Source organism: Antedon bifida, chromosome 6 (genome assembly GCF_963402885.1).
Source record: "Antedon bifida chromosome 6, ecAntBifi1.1, whole genome shotgun sequence".
Lineage (NCBI taxonomy): Eukaryota > Metazoa > Echinodermata > Crinoidea > Comatulida > Antedonidae > Antedon > Antedon bifida.
Window position 1 is genome coordinate 24,008,455 of NC_136231.1, and position 25,155 is coordinate 24,033,609.

Here is a 25,155-nt window from a genome sequence, read left to right on the forward strand (position 1 = left end):
CAAATAAATGTAACAGATGCCAGTTAAAAAAATGATATAGGTTTTCGTTTTTAGTTGAACATGTTTATAGTTATTATATGCCTATGCCTAGAAAAAATTATATTCTGAACGTTTGCTCAATATATATAAGAAAACATAGTCCTTAAGTTAAACTGCTATACAGGTTAAATTAATTAAGTATACTAAAAGGTGTATGATTATAACTTATACATAATAGTGTATGAATATAAATTATACATACCCAAATTGTATGTTTTTTTTAGTTTATATAAATAGCATAAACTTAAATGTAACCTTAGTATTATGAAGAAAGTTTGTGCCAAAGGGAAATTGGAATGAAAGAAAAGTACGTTTTATGACTTTATTTCTATAGTTTATTCAATGACTGACAGATGTGCTGATCAGTTTTGAGTTCAGCGAGATGTAATGATCGGATAAAAAGGTACTCGTTTTAAAATTAAGACAGAGATTGCAAACGAAATTTAGATGTCATGACTTGTCTGTCTATTACGTATACTACAGTATATACAAGATATTTGTCTTTTTTCTCTTTCTTACATAATGAAATAGACAAATAATTATCCGTCCTTTCATTTTAATGGTTCGTTTATGTGCTTACCTTCCAATCCCAATATGCAGGGGTTTAATCCTGACATAGAGGCAGAGTTGTAACTCATGTTACGTTTGTAAGCCCGATATTTTAGTTTATCCATGGACTTCTATCTTTCTTCATTGGTGAGTTTCTTGCTTTTGGATGCTGTATGAAATAAAAAATACAAAGAAACCAGAGATATCAGTAAATCTTATTTTCGATCACATAGAAACATATCAACTAGATATTTTGTTATAATTGTTATTATTACAATTTGTATTTCCCCTGATAATGCACTGTCACTATCTATTTTTTGTAGTAAATTTTCGAAATGATACATGCATCATTTGTTAGACTCAAAGTCAAGTTCTTTAGAAAAAAACAGAACATTTTAAAACATAAAATAGGCCTATACATTATTATTATTATTAATATTGTGGCGTAATTATAAAGTATTAGTTATGAACATGTAGCACGGGTATAGTGTAGTAAAAAATAAAATATCAAGAGGTTTTTTTCCTTTTATTAGGCCTACTAAAAATATATTCATTTCATAATATTCATAACTTAACATATACAGTACATCTCTTAAAATGTTAGGTTCTTAACACATTCACTTATTTATTTTCTTAAACATATTCATTTCTTAACATAATCATTTTACCCTACATTTCTTAAACACAATTCATATTTTAGCATATCCATTTCTTAACATAATCATATTCTAGCATATTCATTTCTTAAGCTTAATCATTTTAGCATATACAATTTTTAACACAATTCATATTTTAGCATTTTAGTTTTTTTTGGCTAAAATATCAGAGTTGTTTACCAACTGTGGCTAATTCACTACTTATTAGACACCTCCTAAGAACTCAATAAGTAATAACACCAAATTACCATGACCCGCTGTGTTTAAGTGAAAATTAATACATTACAGACGTTCGAAATTTGCGTCTATGAATAATACGAATTAAGTACAGTAGTAGTTTCTTATTGATATTTTGAACGCAAATTTATTTACTTAATTTGTGATTATTTAATATTAAGTTAAAGGTTAAAAGTTGAAAAAAATGTTTATAAATAACACTGAAAATGACGTTTGAAGTTTTCACTTTCTTTAAAATATAATAAACATCTTAATTTCAATTTTATATGTTTCGGATATATCATATTAGAACATGGCTCTGAAAGCCTAGACTACACATTTCAAATAATATGTCCCAATGGTAGGCCTACATTTTTGTTGTATATAGTTTTATTGTTTTAACATTTCACTATTACCCTGATTGTTACCAATATTCAATAACTATTTAGGTTATTTTATCCGAAGCCGATATATGTGTATTAAAGGCTAGTTCCGAGTATACAATGTTTGTTTTTCATCAACGGTGAAGCAGCGGATCGTCGTGAAATAAGCTAATAAAGGTTTGCTACTTTTAAGATAGATTTAACAAGGCCATATACATGGCTGCCTTCGCGTGCGCAAATTTGAGTTTGTGTTTACCGACCGACCGACCAACCAACCGACCGACATAGTGAGCTGTAGAGTCGCGTTTGCACGCGCACGCGACTAAAAATCACACACGCAACTTTGATTGACATAAACCTGCTTTTCAAAATTTTACCGTATTGCTTGGCAATTTTGAATTATCTGTGTGTATCAAATTAGTGATGTTTAGTCATTTTGTGTTGTGTTTAAGAAGTGAAAGAAATATTGATGTTTTCAAGCCACCGAAAAGTTATGAAAAAATCAACATTAAAACTAAAAGAATAAACAGTAGGCCTAAGTGTACTCTAATTTGTTAATTGATTGAAATAAAATGCGGTTGGTATATTATATTTATTTAGTAACATTTATAATAATAACAATTTGAATACAATATGTGATATCAATTTGATAATAATAATGCATGAGGATAAGCTCAAAGAAGTTGTCTCAAAACTGCCTATAGGTACAATAAAATGAATAATTTGAAATTACACAGTTCGACGTTATTGAAAAAATAAAAAAATATATATTCCGCATAAACCCTATGATATTAATTATAATTAGTAACGTTTAAAATGTTTCTTAAAAAATAAAATGCTTTGATGTAAATAAATTAGCATATAATACTGCATTCCGACAGTTTTTTAAGAAATTACTGATTACTCTTGTTTATGTCATAATTTTTGTACAGTTAATGTGTCTAAAATCTTTGCGGAATAGGTGTCCTGAAGTGAGAGTGATATTCCACTTATAACTTCAACCATAATAGTTTTAAGATTAGAATGTAATTAATTACGTGTGTGAACATGACCTAATGTTAATGATAAACTTCTGTGAATGTTCACAAATAATGCTTCATAATTCAGTACGGCGTATTAGTAAATTGATAACATTTTAATGTTGCTGAATGAGTAATGTAATGTGGACGTTGTGTTTAATTAGATCTACCTACGCCTTATTATTTGTAAGGTTACGATAAAAGCAAGTTATTGTGGCGGTCATAATCACTGATACATAACAGGCCAGTATAATATATCCTACTTAGATTGGGTTAGAAAGTAACTCAACCTAACCTGTTAGTAGAAAGTTGTTTGTTAAATGTTGTTATCATTTTACATTACATAGCAAAAGGGTTTTCGTTATGAAAAGTGCGAAATATAGCTCTCTCTACACTGGCATGCTTTTCCAGAAAGTCCGCGCAAATAACAACATTACAGAAACGAAACATTCAATTCAATTCAATTCAAGAAACAATACATTACTGTATTGTTGTAGTTTAACTTGTTTGTGATAAATGGGATTCACTTATATTTAATAGACACGTTTCGTCTGCCCAGCTGTGGAAGGAAATTCACCTCCTTATCAACTGCCGGTTTAGCCAAACAAGGAGCTGTGTGTACAGCGAATCTCCCGTCTAACCAATCTCAGCTGTATTGTAATGTATACAGTGTAATTCAAATTAATACCAAATATCATCAATATTATTATTGATGATCTAAACAAATAAACAATTACAAATTTGTCCCATTGATTTATGACTTGAAAACAACTTGAAGGCGTTATGACCAGGTTTTTTTTAAAATGTTTTTAAATTAGTAAAAGTATCCCACATTTACACTTTAATCTGAAGTAAAATAGTGGATTTGCTATTTAGAGAAAAAAAAAACACCCTGATGTTTGTAGAAACGAAGCCGAAAGTTCAATGTCCAATTAAAAATTAATTCCCAATGTCTGGTTAAATAAATCTAGCCAGTCAACAAGAACCTACTGTGTGATAGGTTAAGTGAAAGCCAAAGTAAGCCTAAAACTCCCAACAAAATATTTATTTGAGAAACTTACCTTACTAAAGAATGTTTCTTATTACTGATAATAATTATTTGATAATTTTAATTATTTCTGATCTCAATATTTTTTTCCTTTTGTTAAATATTACATTTTATGTTCACAATGTAACCACCTCTGATTTATGCAAATAGCATGTGTCTGATAAAGACGAGATAGACGAGAAGTTAGGTAACCACTGTCGTACATTTCGGCTACTAGCCGACCACCTGTAGTATGCGACCACCTGAGTAAACAGCCACAATATATAACCGACTACCCTTTGTTACCAACCAGCTATTCAAAGTCACCACCTGTGCTTTACTCAAACTAGATTTATTCATTCATTCATTGATCAAAATCAATTTCAATAAATGGAAGTTAACGTGCTATAAAACATTACATAATTGTCATTCTAGATTGAAGGAAAGAAGAATAGTAACTCTAAGAAAAAGAACCTAAAACAAGTAAAATGTAAGTATTTGTAATGATCAATAATGAGTAAAAGATAAACAGAATTCAAATGTGCGTGTGTTTGTGTGAGTATGGAGAGAATTTCATAAATGATATTTGGTGGATAATTGACCATGTTCATTTGTTCGTACAGTAATAGTTAATTTAAAGCAATCCTTGTAAAGAATCACAACACTTTTTAGGTACATCTTAAATAAAACATTTGACCAATAAAAAGCAAAGGATCATTCGCGAAACTGTTGTGATTGGTCAAATAACGTTTCGCGTACGCCCTTAGGTTGCGTCTTGATAGGATCAAACTCAAACATTTTGAATATGCCTAACTTTAGTCTGTATTTAAATAAAATATAAATGTTTGATGATATACCATGTGATGCAATCAATCATTTTGAAATCTCCTGTCAGTAGACAATTTAACTAACATGTCTCATTTCGATAACCCGCATGCTTCCCCCAAGGATTTAAATTAAATTATATGAAAAACAAAATCGTATGTGTTTTCAGGTTATGCTTAACCAGGATTCTTATATCCATTTAAGGTATTTTATAAACAATTTTCTGCAGATAAAAATGACTAATTTACGATAAGAGATTTACATAAAATGTAAATACTATAAATCTTGCAAATAATGTAGAAGGATAAAACGTTTATAATATTTCATTTAAAAAATGGGTTCTAGATAGGTAGTGAACTTGATTTATAAAATGTTTTCTGTAAAGCCTAAATATCCAGGGCTGTCGTATCAAGAGGCGAGAGGAGACTGTTCCCATATCTGGTGCGTACAACGAACTGTAACGCCCAGCCAATGGGATCTATTTCCACATTTCATGACGTCATTGTTGTTGATGACATTAACTTGGAACTATTAAACATAATATTATAACTACAACCTTTTAATGATAATAAAACGGTCATTCTTCAGGGACTTTAAACTACATTATTCATTAATATAATGTCATTACTCCCTTTGATTCAAGAATTCAATTCCATAAGTGCCAGAAAAACATCACTTGAACTGTGTACTTCAGTCATGTTCACAAGTGAAAATGAATCGTCTGTGCTATATATTTTATTTCCATATAGCATTTGTATTCACACATGTTTTATTGAAGTTACTGTTTTTTTATCTCGGTTTTTTAAGCTCTGTCTACACTATCCAACTTTATGTGACAAAAACATGTGATGTGCCCATATATGGACATGATGATGTCATATCACTACCATATTTGGGTACATCACATTGTTTTGTCAAACTAGTTTGCTAGTGCAGACAGAGCTTAGCATACACCTCATTTGGGATACCCCTACCAATATAGGGAAACATTCCAGAAAAAAAAACAATTATATATAGGCCTATACTTTTTATTGTAAATAATAATAATAATAATTATTATTATTATGTTATCACCAAGGCACACATTCGTTCACAAATTCAAGTAAAGTGCTAAATAAGTTCTAGTATTATTAAATTGGTACTCTATTATATAAAATGTAACTCCCCCCCCCCCTCCCACCCCCCGTCGCCCTATTCAGGGGACACCTCTGTTAAACGGACTTTTCCGAAGGTGTTCAGTAGTAACAAAGATAGGAACAATTCAATATGTTTAATTAGATTATAAATAAATGGGTTTTTTTTAAATTGTTCTTTTACTATTTATTATTTAAAATATAAGATTATTTTCAATTTTTTAGAAATAGAAGTTAAAAACAACATTTTAACGACCGGTATAGTATGTGTCCAAACGTGATGAAAAGTACTTCTTAAGAGGAAAAGAGGAAGATGAATTTTTGTGAGCGCCCCTCAATTCCTCCCGAGAGACTGAAATATTTAATATTATTATGATCTCTCAGAGGGAACCATAATTGTGACATTCTCTTAAAAACATAAATTGCCACGAAGTGCGGAAGATGATTTGACAGAATGCATGCGTACATCAATTTTTGTTGGCGAGTTACATTATGAACGTTGAGTGCAGAAATCGACAGACAATTAGTTGGATTATGTAAATCGAATTATAGAGCTCAAAAAGCCAAACACGACAAATCGCAATAATACCGTAGACTGTATATCTGGCGTTTTTATTTTCACTATCGAATGCGTCACTTTGAATGGAAAAAAATATATCGGTATTTGTATGTGTGTAAAATCTTACAAAAAAGGATAGTTATTTTATACATAGAGACATTTCATTTGATCATAATTATATTATCTATTGTGAGACTAAGGCCTAGATGATGGCACACCCAAATTAGGTTCATAATAACCGTTTGTTAGTGTGTTGAGTAAGACTTAGGCCTACAGGTTGCAAAATCTAAAATCTAAGCCTTATGTCCTGTTTGCTGCAACCCCCACCCCATTCACTAACCACTCAACACACCTACTCTAAACTAGTAGTCCTACCTGAAAATTCCCGTCGTATTCCATGTCATAATTCGTGACAACTTAAATTCTAAACATTGCATTATCATACATAATTTTAATTATTAATAATACAAAAGAATATTAACTAATAAATGATAATTTTCTATATTTATTATAACTTGTTGCATAGATAATTATGTTCTGTCTTAAAATGTATTGTCTTAAACACAAGGAGTAAGCGTAACTATGTTGTGAATTTACTATTACGATGAGGCCCTTTAACATGTCCCTTTAAGTGTTTCCAAATCCCTCTATAATTACCAGACCTATATACTTTGAAAATGCTCTGCGATTAGGAGTAGATTGTGAAGATGTCTGAATTGCCACTGATATAAATCTTATCTTTTCCATCATATCTATCCATTCCTTGCAGTCGATACTCATAACACAAGCCTAGAATAATAATATTATCCGTTTGTCACAAACATAACCTCTGTTGCCTGTGAATTAAGAGTCGAAGTCCCTTGGACTAAGGACGTATAAAGCAGAGGCACGTGCTGTACTCCGAGTCAACCTCTGTTGCGTTGCTTTGCGTACCTGGCAAGTTCAGATAGCATAGATCATGCATGGAATGTATCCAAACTATGCTGCAAAATCAAACTTACGTGCTCTTTCTTTTTTGTTATGTTGTTTTCAACATCTATATCTTGATACTCATCCAATTCCATGCTTAAAGTTTCGTAAAGTACATTTTTGAAATAAGGTTGATAGTTCTGAGAAAAACAATGAATGATTATCGTGCTCTTGAGACCAGAGTTGTGCTTATATCTCGGTCCCCTTAAGGTTTTGAGACTCTATTTAACTGGTCACTTACAAAACAAACGTACGTTTAAGGGGCACAATGTTTCAAACATGAAATTGAACTGTGGCTATCATATACAATTGTTTCTCATAGTTTGTTGAACTTTCCGATGTTCTTATATAAATATTTATTTTAAAATGTATCCTACATTTTCTACATTGGTTACAGTTTTGAGTTAAGAGTTTTTAGTCATTTTTTCAAAGTTTTCTTTTTAAAGAACCGAATTTAATTGAAAGAGCACACACCTATGTTGTCTTTATTTAATATTTCATATAGCCTACATCAGGATTAGCCTAAAGGTCGGTTTATACCTTATTTGATAGGTTAAAATCACCGAAATATGAGTAAATAATTGGAATGAAGAATTCAGGAAAAGTTGTTGCTAAAATATTAAATGTGTTGATGCTTGTCGTTACCGTACCAACCTGGAGTGCTTGTTTAAATTTGAATTTAACATAAGCCCTGCGAAATAAATGATTTATGAATTTTCAACTTTCATTTCTCTGTTCAACTTTATGGTTAGAGGTTAGAGGTCAATGACTATGAAAAAATTAACCAACATTACTTATGTCTGATGGTGTATTGTTTCAAATTGACATTTATTTTCTGTTAAGCGTGTATAAAACATTCAACGTTTGTCAACAAAATATGCAATAATATAAGCATAACATTTTGATACGATTTTATTTTAACATAATAAGTAGATGGAAGCAATTGTGGTCTTTCTTGGTACATTTTGGTCTTTTAAGACAATAAAATAATAAATGATAAAACGTTTTGATAATGTTATTATTACCACTGTATAATTTCAGACAAAAACAAGTGGTTAAACTTAAAAAACTTAATATTCGATCGATATTATTTTAAAGAATTTGATTGGCTTGAGTCATCTTATTTGAATTGACCACTGTCAAAATGTTGTATGCTTTCAGTGCACGTGACACGTAAATCAGTTGTAGATAATCTGTATAAATGCAAAACGGGTGGGATAAGCTCATCAGATTCTCAACAAATGATCAAATACGTAGAAATGTCGAATTATATCTCTTTATTTTGGTGTTACCATGATTGTTTTATTGTTCTGTTTATCTGCCCCGCGTCATTTACAGTTCTGTATTAATTTATGAGCGCAGTATGTGCCAATATTTTACAAATATTAAGTTGTCTAGAATATACTGTTTACTATTATGAATGTATGTGTCACGTGCACTGAAAGCATACAACATTTTTATTTGAAGTACATAATTTGATAACTTGCTGTAAATGTTTTATATTGCCATCTAATTGTTTCCGCATAATGATTTTTACTTGCGAAAAATACTTATCTTATCTTTCAGCGATTTTAAACTCACAACTACGAGACTACTTAATAATCAAACCTTACCGATCAACGTCAGAGGGAAAATATATATCAAAATTATTAAATGCTGAATTTAAAAGAGGAAAACATGAGTACAAAAAAGTTACTGGTAAACTTAAAAAGCGTAAACCACGTGACGTTGAAGAGTTTGAACAATTTCATTTCAACCTAAATTCTACCAGGCACGAAGAGGAGTTAGTTTTAAATGTAACTGGAAATGACCGGTTGGTTGTACCTGGAACTAAAGTTAACATTTTCAGAGAAGATGGTACCTCGTCATCTAAGCTTGTGAGGAGAAAGTGCCATTTTAATGGAAACGTACCTGGCGATCAACATTCCCGAGTTTCAATTAGTATTTGCAATGGCATGGTAGGTACATTTTCTAAACCCAATATAAAGTTAGCACATTTAATAATCTTTCATGTTTGCTGTCAAACAACTATAACACAATAGATTTCAAACCAACAGTTTCAACTTTTACTAGCTCTCTTAATTTTCAATCTGCATGATTATCTCTTTATAAATTAATAAAATTAATGCGGCTCAAAAACAAGTTTATTTTCACAATTTAATGTACTAGATGGGTTGGATTTATATGGATAAACAACATCATCTCATCGAACCGTTGGATGTCGATGGACATGAAGAAGATCAGTATCACGTGTTTTATAAGAAATCAGATATTAAAGAATCTGCTCAGGCTGATCAAGATGGTATAACGTTAGGTACGTAGCAATAAAGTGTGGTTCCCACTAGCGACGTAACGTAACGCAACCTACGCAATGTAAGAAAATGCCCGTCCGATAATTGTGTTTGCCCCCGCCTGCGTGAAATCAAACCTGCGACTTTGCAGCACTGTTGCGTCGTCGGTTCCCACTTGTGATTACGCAATACAGCACCTTGCGTCGATACGTCACTGCGTTAGGTTGCGTTGCGTTCTAGTGGGAACCACGCTTAACTAACGATACGTAACTATAACCATGAGAGAAAACCGAAAAAAAGTCATTAGTGTCACTCAACTAAACCTAAATCCACCCGCACACTACACAGATAATTCTTTGATATAATGAGAAAGTATAGGGATGTCCCTGAATAGAGATGCTACCTGAATATATGGTTACTCCTTCAATATGTGTTGTTCCTAGTGTTGAAGTATATTATTTCCTCTCGTTTGTTCCACAGGCAAACGTGTTCCCTTAATAGGAATGGTTTCTACAGTATAAAAACACTTTCCAAAAGTCTATTATTTTATAGGCATACACTAAAACTAAAATTATGTCAAATATCTTCTTTTTTTTTTAATTTTAACTATTCACACTATTTAACCTCTGTACATTTTTATTAATCGCTATAAACATGAGGGAATTCAACACCACTACCTCATGCTGACTATAACATGTAATAAATCCATTAATAAGTCATGGGAAATTATGCTGATCAATGCGTTGTATACACGTTCTAATAATGCATGATCACATGTACTAGGCCTATAAGGTTTGGTAAAATGTCAAGTAAAGTATGTATGATAAGTTAAATGTATTAAGGAAATAAATGATATCCCATACAATTGAAGGTTATCCATAGAGTGTGTTTGTTATTGAACACCAGTGAACCGAGGTAACGAATCCTAATCTAAAAAATCTGAAATGATAATACTGTTATCTATATTGTTTTTACAATTATCATTAAAAGCTAATGCTTCGTATTTTAAGGGAGGCCAACCCATAGTATGTAACCATTGGAAATACGAAAAGCATTTTGTCACACGAAATTACGTGTAAAGCTTTGTCTACACTATTAAACTAGTTTGACAAAAAAGTGTGATGTGCCTAAATATGGTAGTGATATGTCCAGATATGGTAGTGATATGACATGATCATGTCCATATATGGGCACATCACATTTTTGTCACATAAAGTCTGATAGTGTAGACAGAGTTTAATAACATGAATAAATGACGTAAATACTTTTCAAATTCCTTGTAAACGAAAAGAATATTTGCTATACACTAAATTACATTCATCAAGCTAACCTACAAGATAATTATTATTGCCGAAGGTCTACGAATGGATAATAAAAAAAAAACAACTATGAAATAGAGGCACTACACACGGTATTTTACAATTGTCGGCTAAAATTATAACGTCTTCGTAAGACTAAAGTTATTGTATTAAATTTATTTAAACCCCCATAAAGTATTACAAATACTTATGTAATACATTTCACGTAATAACAGTGACGCTGATGAGACTTAAATTTCCTTTATTATCGGTCACGTGATACTAGAACTTGATTGTAAAAACTAAATTACGTCATGTAATAATTGGAGACCTATTTCCTTAGACATATATATTTTGCGTTTTGATTCACGCTCCCCTTGGAAATTATGTCAGTCCCTGTTTCCTCCTTTTCAACAGCAGTCCGGTTTGTACAAACAATTACGTATTTTTTTATCATGTAATTTGTTATGTTTACTATACCTTGTTGTGCATTGTGATTAAGTCAATGTATAATGCAGCTACTAGACCAGTGACTGGAGGATGTAATTTTGTCTTTCTGGGGGACCACATGACTGTAAAGCACCAATTACTGTACTGCAAACTACAATGCGCCGGTGCTCTGCGTGTTTAAACTCTAGAGCGTTGCCAGGGGATGTGAAAGGAGTATTGATTTGACTGCACCTTATACTGATAGATATAAACCTACTGACAGATCGTGTTTAATAATTTAACTTTAATACAGCCAGAGTCGTATATAGATGACTTGCAATAGTCAGTTAGACTATATCTACTGACAGCTTCAGAATCGAGTAGATGAAACCTCTATCATATCCTATTTATATCTCTTTAGGGGTCAACCTTCAAGACGACATGATAGGTCCAGTAGAGGCGTTTTTAGATAACAAAAATAGAAGAAAGAGAGCAATCTCATATGATCAACAGTATTCTATAGAAACGTACGTTGTTGGTGACAACACAGTCATCGAAATGTACGGTGGAGAGGGAGCTGAGCAGTACTATCTAACGATGATGGATATTGTAAGATTCTGTCTATTTACACTGAAATTGACCGACCACTGAAACCAATAACTACTGATCCGCACAATTGTTAGGGTGTATAGTCTAACTGTCCTTGCAAATAGTTATGAATTCTAACCATGTCTATTGACTTTCTGTAAAAACGATACATTGGTGACGTCATAAAAGCATATTTTCTCGAGTTATCTTTATCTTCAGTATGGTTCAAAATATTAAATAGCACTCCCTCTGGCTCTCTATTTCGCTCAGTTTCTGAGCTATTTACTGAATGATTAAAAGTAATGGCGAGATTTAATCTTTATATTTTTCTTAGGTCCACGAATCGTTTCAACATGATTCATTGAGAGCTGACATTCACGTGGTAGTTTCCAGAATGACATTCCTCAATAAGAAACAGGTAAGTATCAGAAGAACAAAAAAAAACTAGTGTTGTATTTTTCATATTCAAACGAAATGTTTCACTTGCTGTTTCCGTCAGCGACAAGACATTCCTGGCAGTTTCATAGATGTAAATAATGCCAGTAACACACTCTAGCAAAGTATGCTTTTTCTACAGTAAGACGTTCAACAACATGCACTGGATAATAATATTTTACAAAACTATGCCTGACGCATTGAGATTATGTATATGGCCATTTTCAGATCTCTGTCCCAGTACTTATCTTGATTTTGTTTTAAAATTAAACCCAAAGTCAGATCAGTTGATTGATGACGAAAATCCAAATGTCAGCAGACGGCAGATATGCGAGTGGTTCTCCAAGCAACATGTTGATGATGATGCTGATCCTGATCATTTCGATGCTTTAGTATTCCTTACGAGACGAAGCATGGACAAAGCTGGTACGAATAATGCTTTTAATGTAAAGTTCAGTCATGTATCTTCATTAAAATAATGTCTACCGTTACAGAGCATTCTATGATATATTTCATTACAATGATTGGCCTACCCTATGTAGGCTACAATACAATATTCAATTATTGAATCTGAAGTGTATGATCCCTTATGCAATACCTCATGCTTTAAGGGTCTTTCACACCTGTTCCGGCGCGGTTCCGGTTCGGCGCCGGCAAATCCAATCAAACGTCAATGTTTCATTTTCACGCGGCTACGCGCATATCGATTGGCGCATAGCCGCGTGGAGCGTCGTGAAAACGAAACATTTATGTTCGATTCGCCGGACCGGAACCGTGCCGGAACAGATGTGAACGACCCTTTAATGTGTTGTCTGTTTTTATCTTTGCGTTATTGGTTTACTTGTTTTACCATCAGGAAAAAGAATTTTACTTTTGTATTTCCAAAAGTGACAATAAATATCGTGTAGGCCTATACTGTAAAATGTTAAACTTTATTTATTTATTTATTTTTTTTTTTATTTATTTAGGTATAAAACACATATACAAAACAGCAGCCATTGGCTGATAACGTTTGCTTACAATCAAAATACAAATTTAAAGTAAAAGAGGCACAATTATAAACAGTATAGAAAAATAACTATATACTATAAAACACAAAATACTATATAATTCGTTAATAAAATTAAGTACGTAATTATTATTATTATTATTATTATTTAAGATTATTAATAGTATATACATTATTAAAATTATTATAAAAGGTCGAAACGGCATCGAGAAAGTGAAAAATAATCATGGAAATCTACCAATATCAGTTTCATCAGTAGAGTACATCACCAATCGATCAATCAATTCACATGAAGTAAACCATATGAACCGCGGTCCCCAGAGGGTTCTAGTTTTTATCAACTTCATTTTTTGGCTCATTAGTATGTGTAGAAATATTAGCGCCGCCGAATTTCAGAATGTTCTCCCATAGAAAACATTAACTTACTTGCTACTTTATATATACCTCACTAGTTTTGTTGGCTTCTGTTTTTTTTTCTACAGGAATCGCACTCGTGAGTGGGATGTGCAAAAAGAAACAAAACTGCGTAGTGGTACGTGACCAGGGTCTTCCATCAGCGTATATAGTAGCGCATGAACTCTCTCATCTGTAAGTTTACCAGATTCTATTTTAGTTCTAATTATCAATTGTATTTTTGCCAATTGTTGTGAATTGTTTTGAATGATAAAGTCTGGAGTAAATGTAATTATAAATCATAATAACACTTGACTTGTTGTCTGAAGTCCTACCGTACGTTATGTCACGTCCACTATTGAGTGCAAAAAAAGATTGAAGAAGGAAATACTTTTTTTGTACTGTCAATCAAAAAGTGCAATGCTTATTATAGGCTTCACGCTCGGAATATTTAAGGTAATAACGCTAATGACATATGTGTACTCATTTCTATGTTGGACTTTTTTTGTCTTTTATGGGCTCTCCCCACTTTTATTTCAGTTTGCTGTACAAATTATTGAAATCTATACTAGTTTTCTATAGGCCTATAAGGCATATAATATGTATATTCTCTTGTATTATTAGCATTAAAAACAAAGGTCATGTTCTCCATCTTTTCTTGTCACATGCAAGTGACGCGTACATATTTGTGATTATTGTTAAAACGTGTTTTGTTTTAGTGACATAGTATATTTAAAAAATAAATAAATAAAACTTACAATTATTAAAAACATTTTCTTATGACCTACATACAGTATATATACAGGCATGCTGAATATGGACTTTATATAAAGTAATACAATAATGTATAGTGAAAAAAATGTATAATTTAGCTTAATCAACATAGAATTATGATTATTGAATTACAATTTTTTAAATTTCTTTGAAGTTGAATGAACTAAGCAAACAAAGGTATTAATCTCAATGAACCTAATATCAACAGCGGCTATTTTTTTCACTTTATAATTGTTTGAAGACATGTCTAGATATCTGAATTGAAAATATGATTTAATTTTTAGGGAGGTATTTCAACCATATGTTGAACTAATTGTTACAAAAATCAAATTAATTACCTGTTCATAATAAAGTAAATGAACGAAACAAGATGATATAACGACGACGAACGAACGACACGTTTGCAAAACAATGTTGAAAGTTGAAATATTGAAACACCGACTAAATTACGCATCGTAATCCTCTGTAGTGTAACAATCTACTATACTACTACTTCTAATAATAAGTACAATAGGATATGTGACTTCATGTGTATGCACCATATATAATATTTTTTTTTTTTTTATATGTTACAATTCTCTAGAATAATGCATAAAAATAAACATGTTTCAGCTAGTCGTTTTGATTTGATCCTTAGTGGGCGTCTATGCGGAAATTGGAGAAATTAATGATGATTAAAGAGTATACAAAAATATGATTGTCCTGCATTATATATGCCTTATCATTCTTGCTGAATAATTTGATACGTTTAAATTCGAATTAACATACTGTAAGCTTCATGAAATTGTGCCAAGTGGTAAATTCCATCATTGAAAGTAAAAAACTCAAGAAAAATAGAACTCGTAATCAATTACGCTATAGCCTACTGATTTTACTAGGTTAACATGCCTAGGCCTAAGTAACACACCTCTATTGAAGCTTCCTATCTACTTATTTTCACGTCAAAAACAACAAGTAAAGCTGTCGAGAAGGTACAATTTACTACAAGTGACCGATTCTTTCGACCGCATTTGCATTTTTTTTTACTGTGATAGACAAATTTCGCGATATACAGGCTATACAGCGTCTCCCGTGTCATAGAAACAATATTATAGGCCTCAATACCGTACGCGTTATTTAAACTAATATTAATATACTTACATGATACATGACAGAATTCGCATGTGACGCATAGCAAGTGATTTACCTAGATATTAATGCTTTTAAATAGAATTAGAGAATCACACATAAAACCTAGAAAATGTTTAATTATTTAAAATCATATAAAGATATCGAACACGGTATAACATTCTGTTTCAAATTGTCATTCTTATTAAAGATTGGGAGTTGGACATGACACGGAAAAGAATAACTGCTCAGAAGCGGCGGAAACTGGCAGCATCATGGCCCCTCTTGTTATTTCAAACTATGATGTCCATTTTTGGTCAAATTGCACCAATAATCAGCTTGCTGATAATATGGAGTAAGTGACGCATGTGTACTGTGTTAATGTATCCTGTATTTCCCACGATTAAATCAGTTTATTAAAGAAGCATACAACATAGTCAAATTATTATTTTTTTTCGCCATTGGACACTTGTGTTTATTGTGACTTGTAGGCCTACTGTATACAATTATCTCATTTTTTTCTCAAGCAATGTTATACAATCCGCTTATTTAAAAAAAAATGTCTTCAACATGTTACGTCTGCCTTTAGAATATAATTCGTCTATATTGGATTATTATCATTTAAACACAATTTTATTCATTAACAAAAATGTGTTGATTTTTCAAAATTATGATTATATTTGGATTGAATATGCAGCATAACGAAAGTAGTTCTGGGGCTTACGTGTACATACTACACTGTGTATATAGTAGTAGCGCTGTACATTGATCAGAGCAATATACAAAGAAAAATAGAACATCTAAATTATTAATCCTTAGGGAAAAGAAAACATTTTAACAATGTTTTAAAACATTGTACACTTGGAGCTATACGCACATTAATATGTAAATTATTCCATAACTTAGGTCCAATGACAGACAATGATTTATCACCAAATACATAGTAGTAATGTTTTGTTTTACAGCAAGTATCCTTGTTTAGTGGACGATCCATTTAAAGGGGATTTCTTTGAGCCTGTGGAAAACCCAGGAACACTGTATACGTTCGAAGATCAGTGTCGATTTATACACGATGAAAGGTTTGGGGCGTGTCCATGGGCTATACCATCTTACGGGGTACGTCACCTGATGCTATGCATTTTTATTTTTTAAATACCAACATATATTCACATTATTTTGAGATTAGAATTAATCAGATATTGTAACCAATAGGTAAACGTACCTTAATATTTAATTATAATTTGTTTATAAAGTTATGTCTTAAGCCTTGTCTATCAAACTTTATGTGTAAAAAATGTGACCATGCTTAAATATGGTAGTGATATGACATAATCATGTCCATATATGGGCACATCACCTTTTTTTGACACATAAAGTTTGATAGTGTAGACAAGGCTTTAGATGTATGCCTATACATTTCTGCCGAAAATCTGAAATGTACTGAGGTACACTGTAGTGTTAATCATATCCATTCAATTCAATTATGTATTGTTTTCCATACGCACAAGTGGAAAATATGAATGTTGATTGTTGTGCACATGAAGCGATGCACCTTTTAAAAAAGCAAATTATATAAAATATGTTTACTTTTATCGGCCGATATTCAAGAAGAATATTTGTTTTTACTATATTGATGATGACAAAATATATATTTAATTTATATAAATTGCTACCATCTTTGTTTTATAATCCAATAGATTGATCCCTGTTTTACATTAATGTGCTCTGATCCCGAAAATGCAACACTCTGTGCGCATGACCATGCAAACTCGCCAGCTTTGGACGGTACGTCATGCGCAGATGATGCGGTAAGCCGATAGTAACATCGAATGAAAATGAAAATAACTATAGGCATAAGGGTCAAAGGTTATATACAAATTAATCTCACTGTGTATGAGAGCGAGATGTATACAGTATCATGTTAGCCTATACTTAATTACTGCTTAAGCACAAAGTAATAATGATTAAAACAACATTTTCTATTGTAACAACATGTTATTGTATGTTCATGAATGGTTTATTCACAGTGGTGTCAAGGGGGTCAATGTACATTTATGAATCAAATAAACGGAGGCTGGACAGATTGGAGCCCATGGACACAATGTTCATATCCGTGTGGTGGCGGTATTACAAGCAGAACTCGAGAATGCTCAAATCCAAGGTAGGTATTATTGCTAATGTATTTTAGTGAGTAACAACTGAATCCATGTACTTACCATACTATATTTTATGTAGCATATAGGCATATTCAAGTTCTAAAATCAAAGACTTCTCTTCGTTGACAAAAAGCGCAAGTATCTTATGGTTTAACGTATATGGTACACCGATGGTTTTTACTAAAGAGTCACCACACATTATACAACACACAATATTGAATTTTCAGTCAAGTCGACCAATCAGTGAACGAGTTACAAGAGAAACCTGTTAATTATGCAAATACACACTGGTACCTAACATATTTCTGTAGGACACAAACTAATAATACATACCGAGAGTCTGTTGTTTACAATTTGAAGAGATTTGAAAACTGGTTGACCATGAAAGCATATTTTCAATGTGGTTTCTTATTTGAAAAACAGCAGTAAACCAACGGAGTATAAGTTTTCTTTCAACGTTTAATATCATTATTAATTATAAAAGCAAACAAGACTAATATTCGAATTAAAGAAAGGCAATTCTATACAATAATACTGGTCATTGAATTACTCTGTTGAAAGATTAATGGCGGGAATTTAATCGTGTCTGTATAGTGTATGTGTATACATGTATATACCTTATTATTTTATCATAACGATAACATTACACAGTAAGAATCAAAAGGTCATGTTAGCATCCCGTCTGCTGACTATTAAATTAGAAAAATATTCCTAATTAACTTATTTCATTAACAGTTGTTATACGTGTATATCGTAAACAATACAATTGAAAAAAAAATTCAATGATAAATTTATCAAAACATAATTTAAAATCAGTATGATTTTGTCACGCAATTCTAATTATAATATTTGTCAAAATAAATCAGAGCTTATTTCGAAAAATATTTAAATACAAATTGTTTCAAACTATAGACTTTATTAAACATTAGGATCATCGTAAAGTTCCTAAGTAGCCTCGCAGTAGAAGCGATACTATTGGCGAAGTTTAAATGTTTAAAGGAAATAGGTCATTTCCAATCTCCTTGTAGATTACCTGTTTAATTCTCAAAAGGACTGTCTAACAGACTTTGAGTGCTACTGTATGTTAGGTTAGCAGGGGCAGTAGCCTGAATTTGCCCGCCGAGAGGTGAGAATAAAGCAGACAGTGGGCGTGAGTTCACACCGTAGAAACTAAGCGTACGTAAGATATTCATGGCGCTTATCTTTTCCGTTAAAGAGGTTTTTTTTACAAGACGCTGAACTTTTAGTTAACGTTTCAATTAGTGGTTGGAATACGTTAGTCATACATGTTACGGTAATTGTGAATATATGCAAATTACCGTAGGGAAAATGAAACTCTATGCTGTACTTGGAACATTATGTATACAAAAATGTGTATTTAATATATAAAAAACAAGGCCATATACATGGCTGCAGTTGCGTGCGCAAATTTGAGTTAGTCTTTACCGACCAACCGACCGACCAACTGACTGACCAACCGACCGACCAAACGACCGACATGATGAGCTGTAGAGTTCACGCGACTAAAAAAGGACTAATCTTCATACATTACTACATTACTGAATATACGGTTTCTAATTTATTTATAGGCCCGAAAATGGAGGTAGATACTGTGAAGGCCAAATGGATGAATTCAAAGTTTGTAACAAAGAGGTAATCATTCACACGTAATTTTCTTTTAGATTTTTTAATTAATTAATAATTGTTAAACCTTCAATAGTTACTGGTCCACAGTTGGGCACATAAATGTAGTGTAACCAGGGAAGATTGTTATTCCTGCTATAACCAGCTATAGTTAAACTAGATAAACTCAACATTCAATTAAGAATCATAATGTGTAGACTTTTGAGTCATACATAGATATGACATTGCTGTCATGAGGACTAGGCCCTCTATAATTATGGACCAACGACAAATGAGCGATCATCACACACTCAGGGAACGATCCCTTTCATTTTCTAGTGTACCAAGTGCGTCCTATATATGCACACGGGACGCGTAATTTTTTTTTCCAGGACGAACGTGGGCAGAAATCATGAATAATTCATGTATAATTATAACATAATAGGGAACATTATAGAGGGCGCTATATAAGCATGCAGAGAGATTAAATAATTAGTGTAAACAGCGTTTGCCAACCGAAATGTTTGGTCTAGTGGTAAAGGCTTTAACCTATTACACTAAAGCCCTCGGTTCGAGGTCTTTCATGAACATGTTTTTTTTAATAGTTGAGAGAGATTATTTAGGGGGTTAGTATATTTAGGAAGTAGATCAGCTATCTTGCAATTCTTTATAATAGAAAATAATTAAGGTAATGAATTATTCATGATTTCTGCCCACGTTCGTCCTGGAAAAAAAAAAATACGCACACGGGACCAACGGCTTTACGAAGGACGAGGCAACGAGAGTAAAGAATCTTATTTAAGGATATATGGTACAGAGAGGTCTCGAACCTATGCATAATCTCATTAAGCTCGCTCATATACCGTAAAGCCCTTTATTTTCACGCGCCCTTTATTGTCGCGCGCCCTTTATTTTCGCGATTGAACATATAGGTTTACTGAATCACAATGATGCTTATATCCATTGCTTTCTTTTGGTAAAACATTGGTGCTCTCGGCTCCGTTTTAATATGTAACCATTCTGCTCATCATAACTAGTGTATTGCTATATCTGAAATCAGTTTCAAAGTTTAGATCGATACATCAATTTATTTTTAGTAACATGATATCTGCGTATAAGTTGTATTTAAAATCTTAGCAGACATAAATGTATAAGATTATTTTTTGAACTTATAATAGATTAATAAGTAGACTACTATTTAAAAATATTGCATGATAAATTATGATATTTCCGTTGACGACGTTGTCATGATTTTGACATTTCAGAAATGTAAAGGTAAAGCTGAAGATATGAGGGCGCTTTACTGTGAATCATATGGTAACGAAATTACTAAAGGGGATTGGAAACCTCATCAACTTGAAGATGGTAGGCCTACAACCATTTATGTCTTTAGTAAATTGTAGATTGATTTTACAGTAGATACACTAAGTTTTTTTTTTAAAACACTGGAGCCAATATGAGTATAAGCTGTTTCTCAGGTTAATCAGGAAAGAGTGAAATTTTCAATGATATCACTCTTTCTTGGTAAGAGTGAATGGTAAGACGAGTGAATTAGAGTCCCCATGTAACTTCATTCTCTATTTTACTCTTCCCTGATAAAATAAATCGAATACTTCAAAGTTACACTACTGTATATTAATCTGTATTTTTTTTGTTTAAAATCACAGAAGATCGTCTATGTATGGTAACATGCGAAAACCGAGACACGAACGAAGTAAAAACATTTGATTTCTTCATTAGTGATGGCGTATCATGTTCTTACGAAAACCCGTATGGAATTTGTGTACAGGGGTATTGTCGGGTATGAATTTCATATATTTTAGAAAAACTCTCCTGAAACATTATTTTCATAGATAATGATGTTTGTTATAGAGAGTACGGTTTAAAGCCGATTCTCCACTAGGCGAATCGAAAGCGTCAGCTTATACGCATGCGTAGAGAGAGATTTGAAAGATGGATGCATTATGCATGTGTATAAGCTGACGATTCGCGCCAACAAATTCACCTAGTGGAAAATCGGCTTAAGCCTACACACTAGACAACTTTTCAGCACTTTTGTTACGTTTGCAAACTCCGAGTTTACCACTGTTTGAAGGAGTTTGTAATGTTTTTCTACAACACTGGGGTTACCGGTGGTTGTCACTTTGTCCAGTTTCATAACACAGTTACAACACAACCACACATTTTGTTATTGTGATTCGTTGAGACCACACCACACTAATTAGCTAAGAAGGTGCACAGTCTAATTGTATGCAAACTGGTCTACATAAGCAAACTTTGTGCACAGTATAAAATGTAAACTTTTCAACTGGTGTACATAAGCAAACTTTGGGAAAGGTTGCTAAAAAAGTCTTTCAGTGAACACTTATTCCTAATGCTTTAGTAATTAGTACAGAATCTTTATTAGTAAAATGACGTCTTAACAACATGTAAATTAAACTGTGTTCAATTAGCTGTATCGTTATACTTTATTACTTATCTTATTCTCTTTTTTAGACCATTGGGTGTGATAAAGAGTTTGACTCTAACGTGATGGCAGACGATTGCGGAGTATGTGGAGGCGACAACTCCCAATGTCAATATCCAGAAGAAACTTACATAGAAGCATTAGATACCGGTAAGATTGTACTGTATTTTTTTTAATTTATTTATTTCGGTATAAAAATATAATACAAAAAGCAGCAAAAGCTGAAAGCATTGTATGTACATACTAAAAATATAAAACCTTAAAACATTATGGGCAGCACACACTAAGGAAAAACAATACAATAGTAAGCAATAACAAAAACCATATAGAAATACCATACAAAAAGCTAAAGACAATTGTGAGATCCTATTGCACAAAAGATTCTCTTTCTGTCCTTCCCCTACCGTATCTGAGTATTTAGGAAAGTCTACAGTGGGACCACATCATATTATGTTGTCGTTAACTTATCTCCGATCGTATTAGTTTACCAAATAACGTCAACCATGATGGCACCGCTTCTATCTTATTCACATATTGTAAAAATATCTTTATTGTTCAAGTTTATAGTTAGTTCGGTTTTTGATTAGGAGAATGTACAAAACGATTGCTACTTGACGATTTCTTTCTTACTATTATTTTTCAGAACGAAAACTAATAGCACGAGTTCCAGCCGAAGCTCATAACATTATCATCACCAGGCCATTCGATGAACTTTACGATATTGGTAAGTTTATGGCTTACAAATAGTGCGAACACTATTTCACTATGATAATAACAATATTATAAGTATGCTACTTTATATATTATATTACAAATAGAACGTTGCCGCTAGTATACCATGCTTTGCGAATAGCTATAGTTAAATGCCACCAGACCATATTTTTGATTTTCAGGAAAATCGATTATTGACTTATTTCTTACTTAATACTTAAAATATACTAAGATTATAAATGTGTATGAGTGGTCGTTTGAATTCAGCTCAAGTATATGACATACCATGTGTGCCAAAAAACCTAGAAACTAGCTTTAAAATGATTATAGAATATAAATATTGTATTTATTTAGTTATTAGTGAGGCGAGAACTGGGAAGATAATACTGCAGACAAAAGGTCTTGGTGAAGATACATCGCAGGTTGTAGAAGCACACACACGATTTGTAATTACAACCAACGAAGCTCAACAACAGCAAATCACTGCAAATGGTCCAATGAATACAGATATAGAAGTATCAGTATGTATAAGTGCAATTATTGTATTCACTTAATGAAATGAGAAAACTAATTAAAAGAATAATATAGAGGAATACGTCAAATAGAGTTGCATAACTAGTAACGTTGGAGAGCAGGAGGATAAACTTTTACTTTCAACAATATAGTTTTGATTTCATCGACTCATTCAAATCTCCTGATTGTAACTGAAATGATGCATTAACCTGTCTCTGTCGACTCGGAGGTATGAATAAAAGGTGATGGTTATCGATCGAAATTTTTTCCTTTAAATTCAATTCATTTATTTCACATTTCCTTAGTTTGTTGGGCTTGCTTGAATGTATCCTAACGGTTTTTATAACATTTTAACCGTAAACCCAGTTTCCCTTTTCCCCATGTTTTACCGTATAGTAATTTTCTTACATATTGATTTTCAGCTTACTCCAATCGACGTAAGGAAAAATCCCGGAGCTGACGTAACTTACAGTTATTCTGTTCATAAAGATTATTTAGTAAACTCTGTTATTGCTACGACAGAGGCACCTGAAACATACACATGGACTGGCATGGGATGGTCCAAATGTAGCAAATCATGTGGTGGAGGTAGGTTGTTCTTCTTCTGGAGAATTTACAACATTAAATCAGAATATTAAAACAGTATATTTTAGATGAATGTAAGCTACTCTAACAACATCGACACTGTTTATTGTATATACTGTATCTCCATATCAAGGAACCTTCTCCCCTTAAATACCAGCAGAGAAGTAGGGCCTACTATAGAAAATTGGCCTAGCCCAATATTATAGTTAGAAGCTACACATAGCCTAACACAATCTTTTCTTCAGACTTCGGTTCATAATGCTGACTTCGTGCGTTCTTTAACTTATAATTATACTTTATTTCAAATCGTCGAGAAACTCAACAGTTCTTTTAAGAATATATGTGGTGTACAGCAAACTTTATATCAACATACATGATTTCGTTATCATGTTGTGTTTTTTAGGGTTCACATACTATCGATATCAATGTATCCGAGATTCCGATAGAAAAAAAGTAGAAAAATCACACTGCAATCAAAAGAACTTTAATCAAAACGACTACAGAGCATCGTGTAACTCGAGAAGGTGTCCTCTGCCAGAGTAAGTAGAGAGGGAAAACTTAGACGTAAACTGTTAATCTAGGCCTAATAATACACATAGTTGCTACTAGACATTGCTATTTAACGTTACGACTGTTTCTTATTATTATTATACATGAATGAAAATGATCTGTCTGATGAGCTTCGAAGTCGTCGTAACAAAATGAAAGTTTGCACATCTGTTGGCAAACAAATCCGTTGAATTAGACTTTATCTGAACTAGCCATGTAGCGTCTAAGTTTGCCGGTTATGTTTGTATTGATAGGTTTGATTGGACGATTGGTGCATGGGGAGAATGTTCAAAAACATGTGGTTCGCATGGAATACAGCTGCGGAAAGTTACGTGTATGAAGTCGTTTATGGGTCGAACAACTAAAACTAAAAAGTCTCTGTGTCGAGGTAGAAGACCTGCGAAGAAACGGTCTTGCACAGGCCTTTCTAGATGTGCTGCAAAATGGGAAACAACAGAATGGTCTGATGTAAGTTCATTTTACCGATTTTGTAAATAATGAGGTTTTCTTGGTGTAACAGTTATTTCATTTTGTGAATTAAATTAAATACTTTATAGATTAATACCGTATAATATGACTTAAATTTTAGTGTTCTGTTACGTGTGGCCGAGGATCAAGAACCCGAGATGTCTACTGCAAACTTCCAGCAAAATATCCAAATTCGTATATTTGTCGAGAAAACAGACCACTACAATACCAAGAATGTTCACCAGGCGACTGCTTGTCAAGTTAGTAGAGCATATTACATTTACTAAGTTCTGTCGAGTTAAAAGTCATTCTGCGCATGTTCATATGTTTATAAGCATGCGTGTCGGAGCGTGTCTATGTTACCGTTGTGTTACCGATAAAAAA

General features: G+C 32.5%; 1 protein-coding gene across 1 annotated transcript in view; it reads left to right on the forward strand.

Annotated features, from left to right (window-relative positions):
- Nucleotides 1–25,155, forward strand: part of LOC144844555 (A disintegrin and metalloproteinase with thrombospondin motifs 3-like) — a 29,081-nt gene that overhangs the window by 2,780 nt on the left and 1,146 nt on the right. The window contains exons 2-22 of the mRNA XM_078701511.1: nt 4,325–4,379; nt 8,942–9,333; nt 9,545–9,689; nt 11,815–12,002; nt 12,316–12,399; nt 12,695–12,842; nt 13,908–14,013; nt 15,911–16,054; nt 16,665–16,815; nt 17,397–17,507; nt 17,727–17,860; nt 19,445–19,508; nt 20,744–20,843; nt 21,146–21,279; nt 21,975–22,095; nt 22,589–22,669; nt 23,011–23,177; nt 23,592–23,757; nt 24,158–24,293; nt 24,558–24,771; nt 24,893–25,031. Of these exons, the coding sequence (XP_078557637.1) occupies nt 4,325–4,379; nt 8,942–9,333; nt 9,545–9,689; nt 11,815–12,002; nt 12,316–12,399; nt 12,695–12,842; nt 13,908–14,013; nt 15,911–16,054; nt 16,665–16,815; nt 17,397–17,507; nt 17,727–17,860; nt 19,445–19,508; nt 20,744–20,843; nt 21,146–21,279; nt 21,975–22,095; nt 22,589–22,669; nt 23,011–23,177; nt 23,592–23,757; nt 24,158–24,293; nt 24,558–24,771; nt 24,893–25,031 (2,980 nt within the window). The remainder of the gene's footprint in view (nt 1–4,324; nt 4,380–8,941; nt 9,334–9,544; nt 9,690–11,814; nt 12,003–12,315; nt 12,400–12,694; nt 12,843–13,907; nt 14,014–15,910; nt 16,055–16,664; nt 16,816–17,396; nt 17,508–17,726; nt 17,861–19,444; nt 19,509–20,743; nt 20,844–21,145; nt 21,280–21,974; nt 22,096–22,588; nt 22,670–23,010; nt 23,178–23,591; nt 23,758–24,157; nt 24,294–24,557; nt 24,772–24,892; nt 25,032–25,155) is intronic.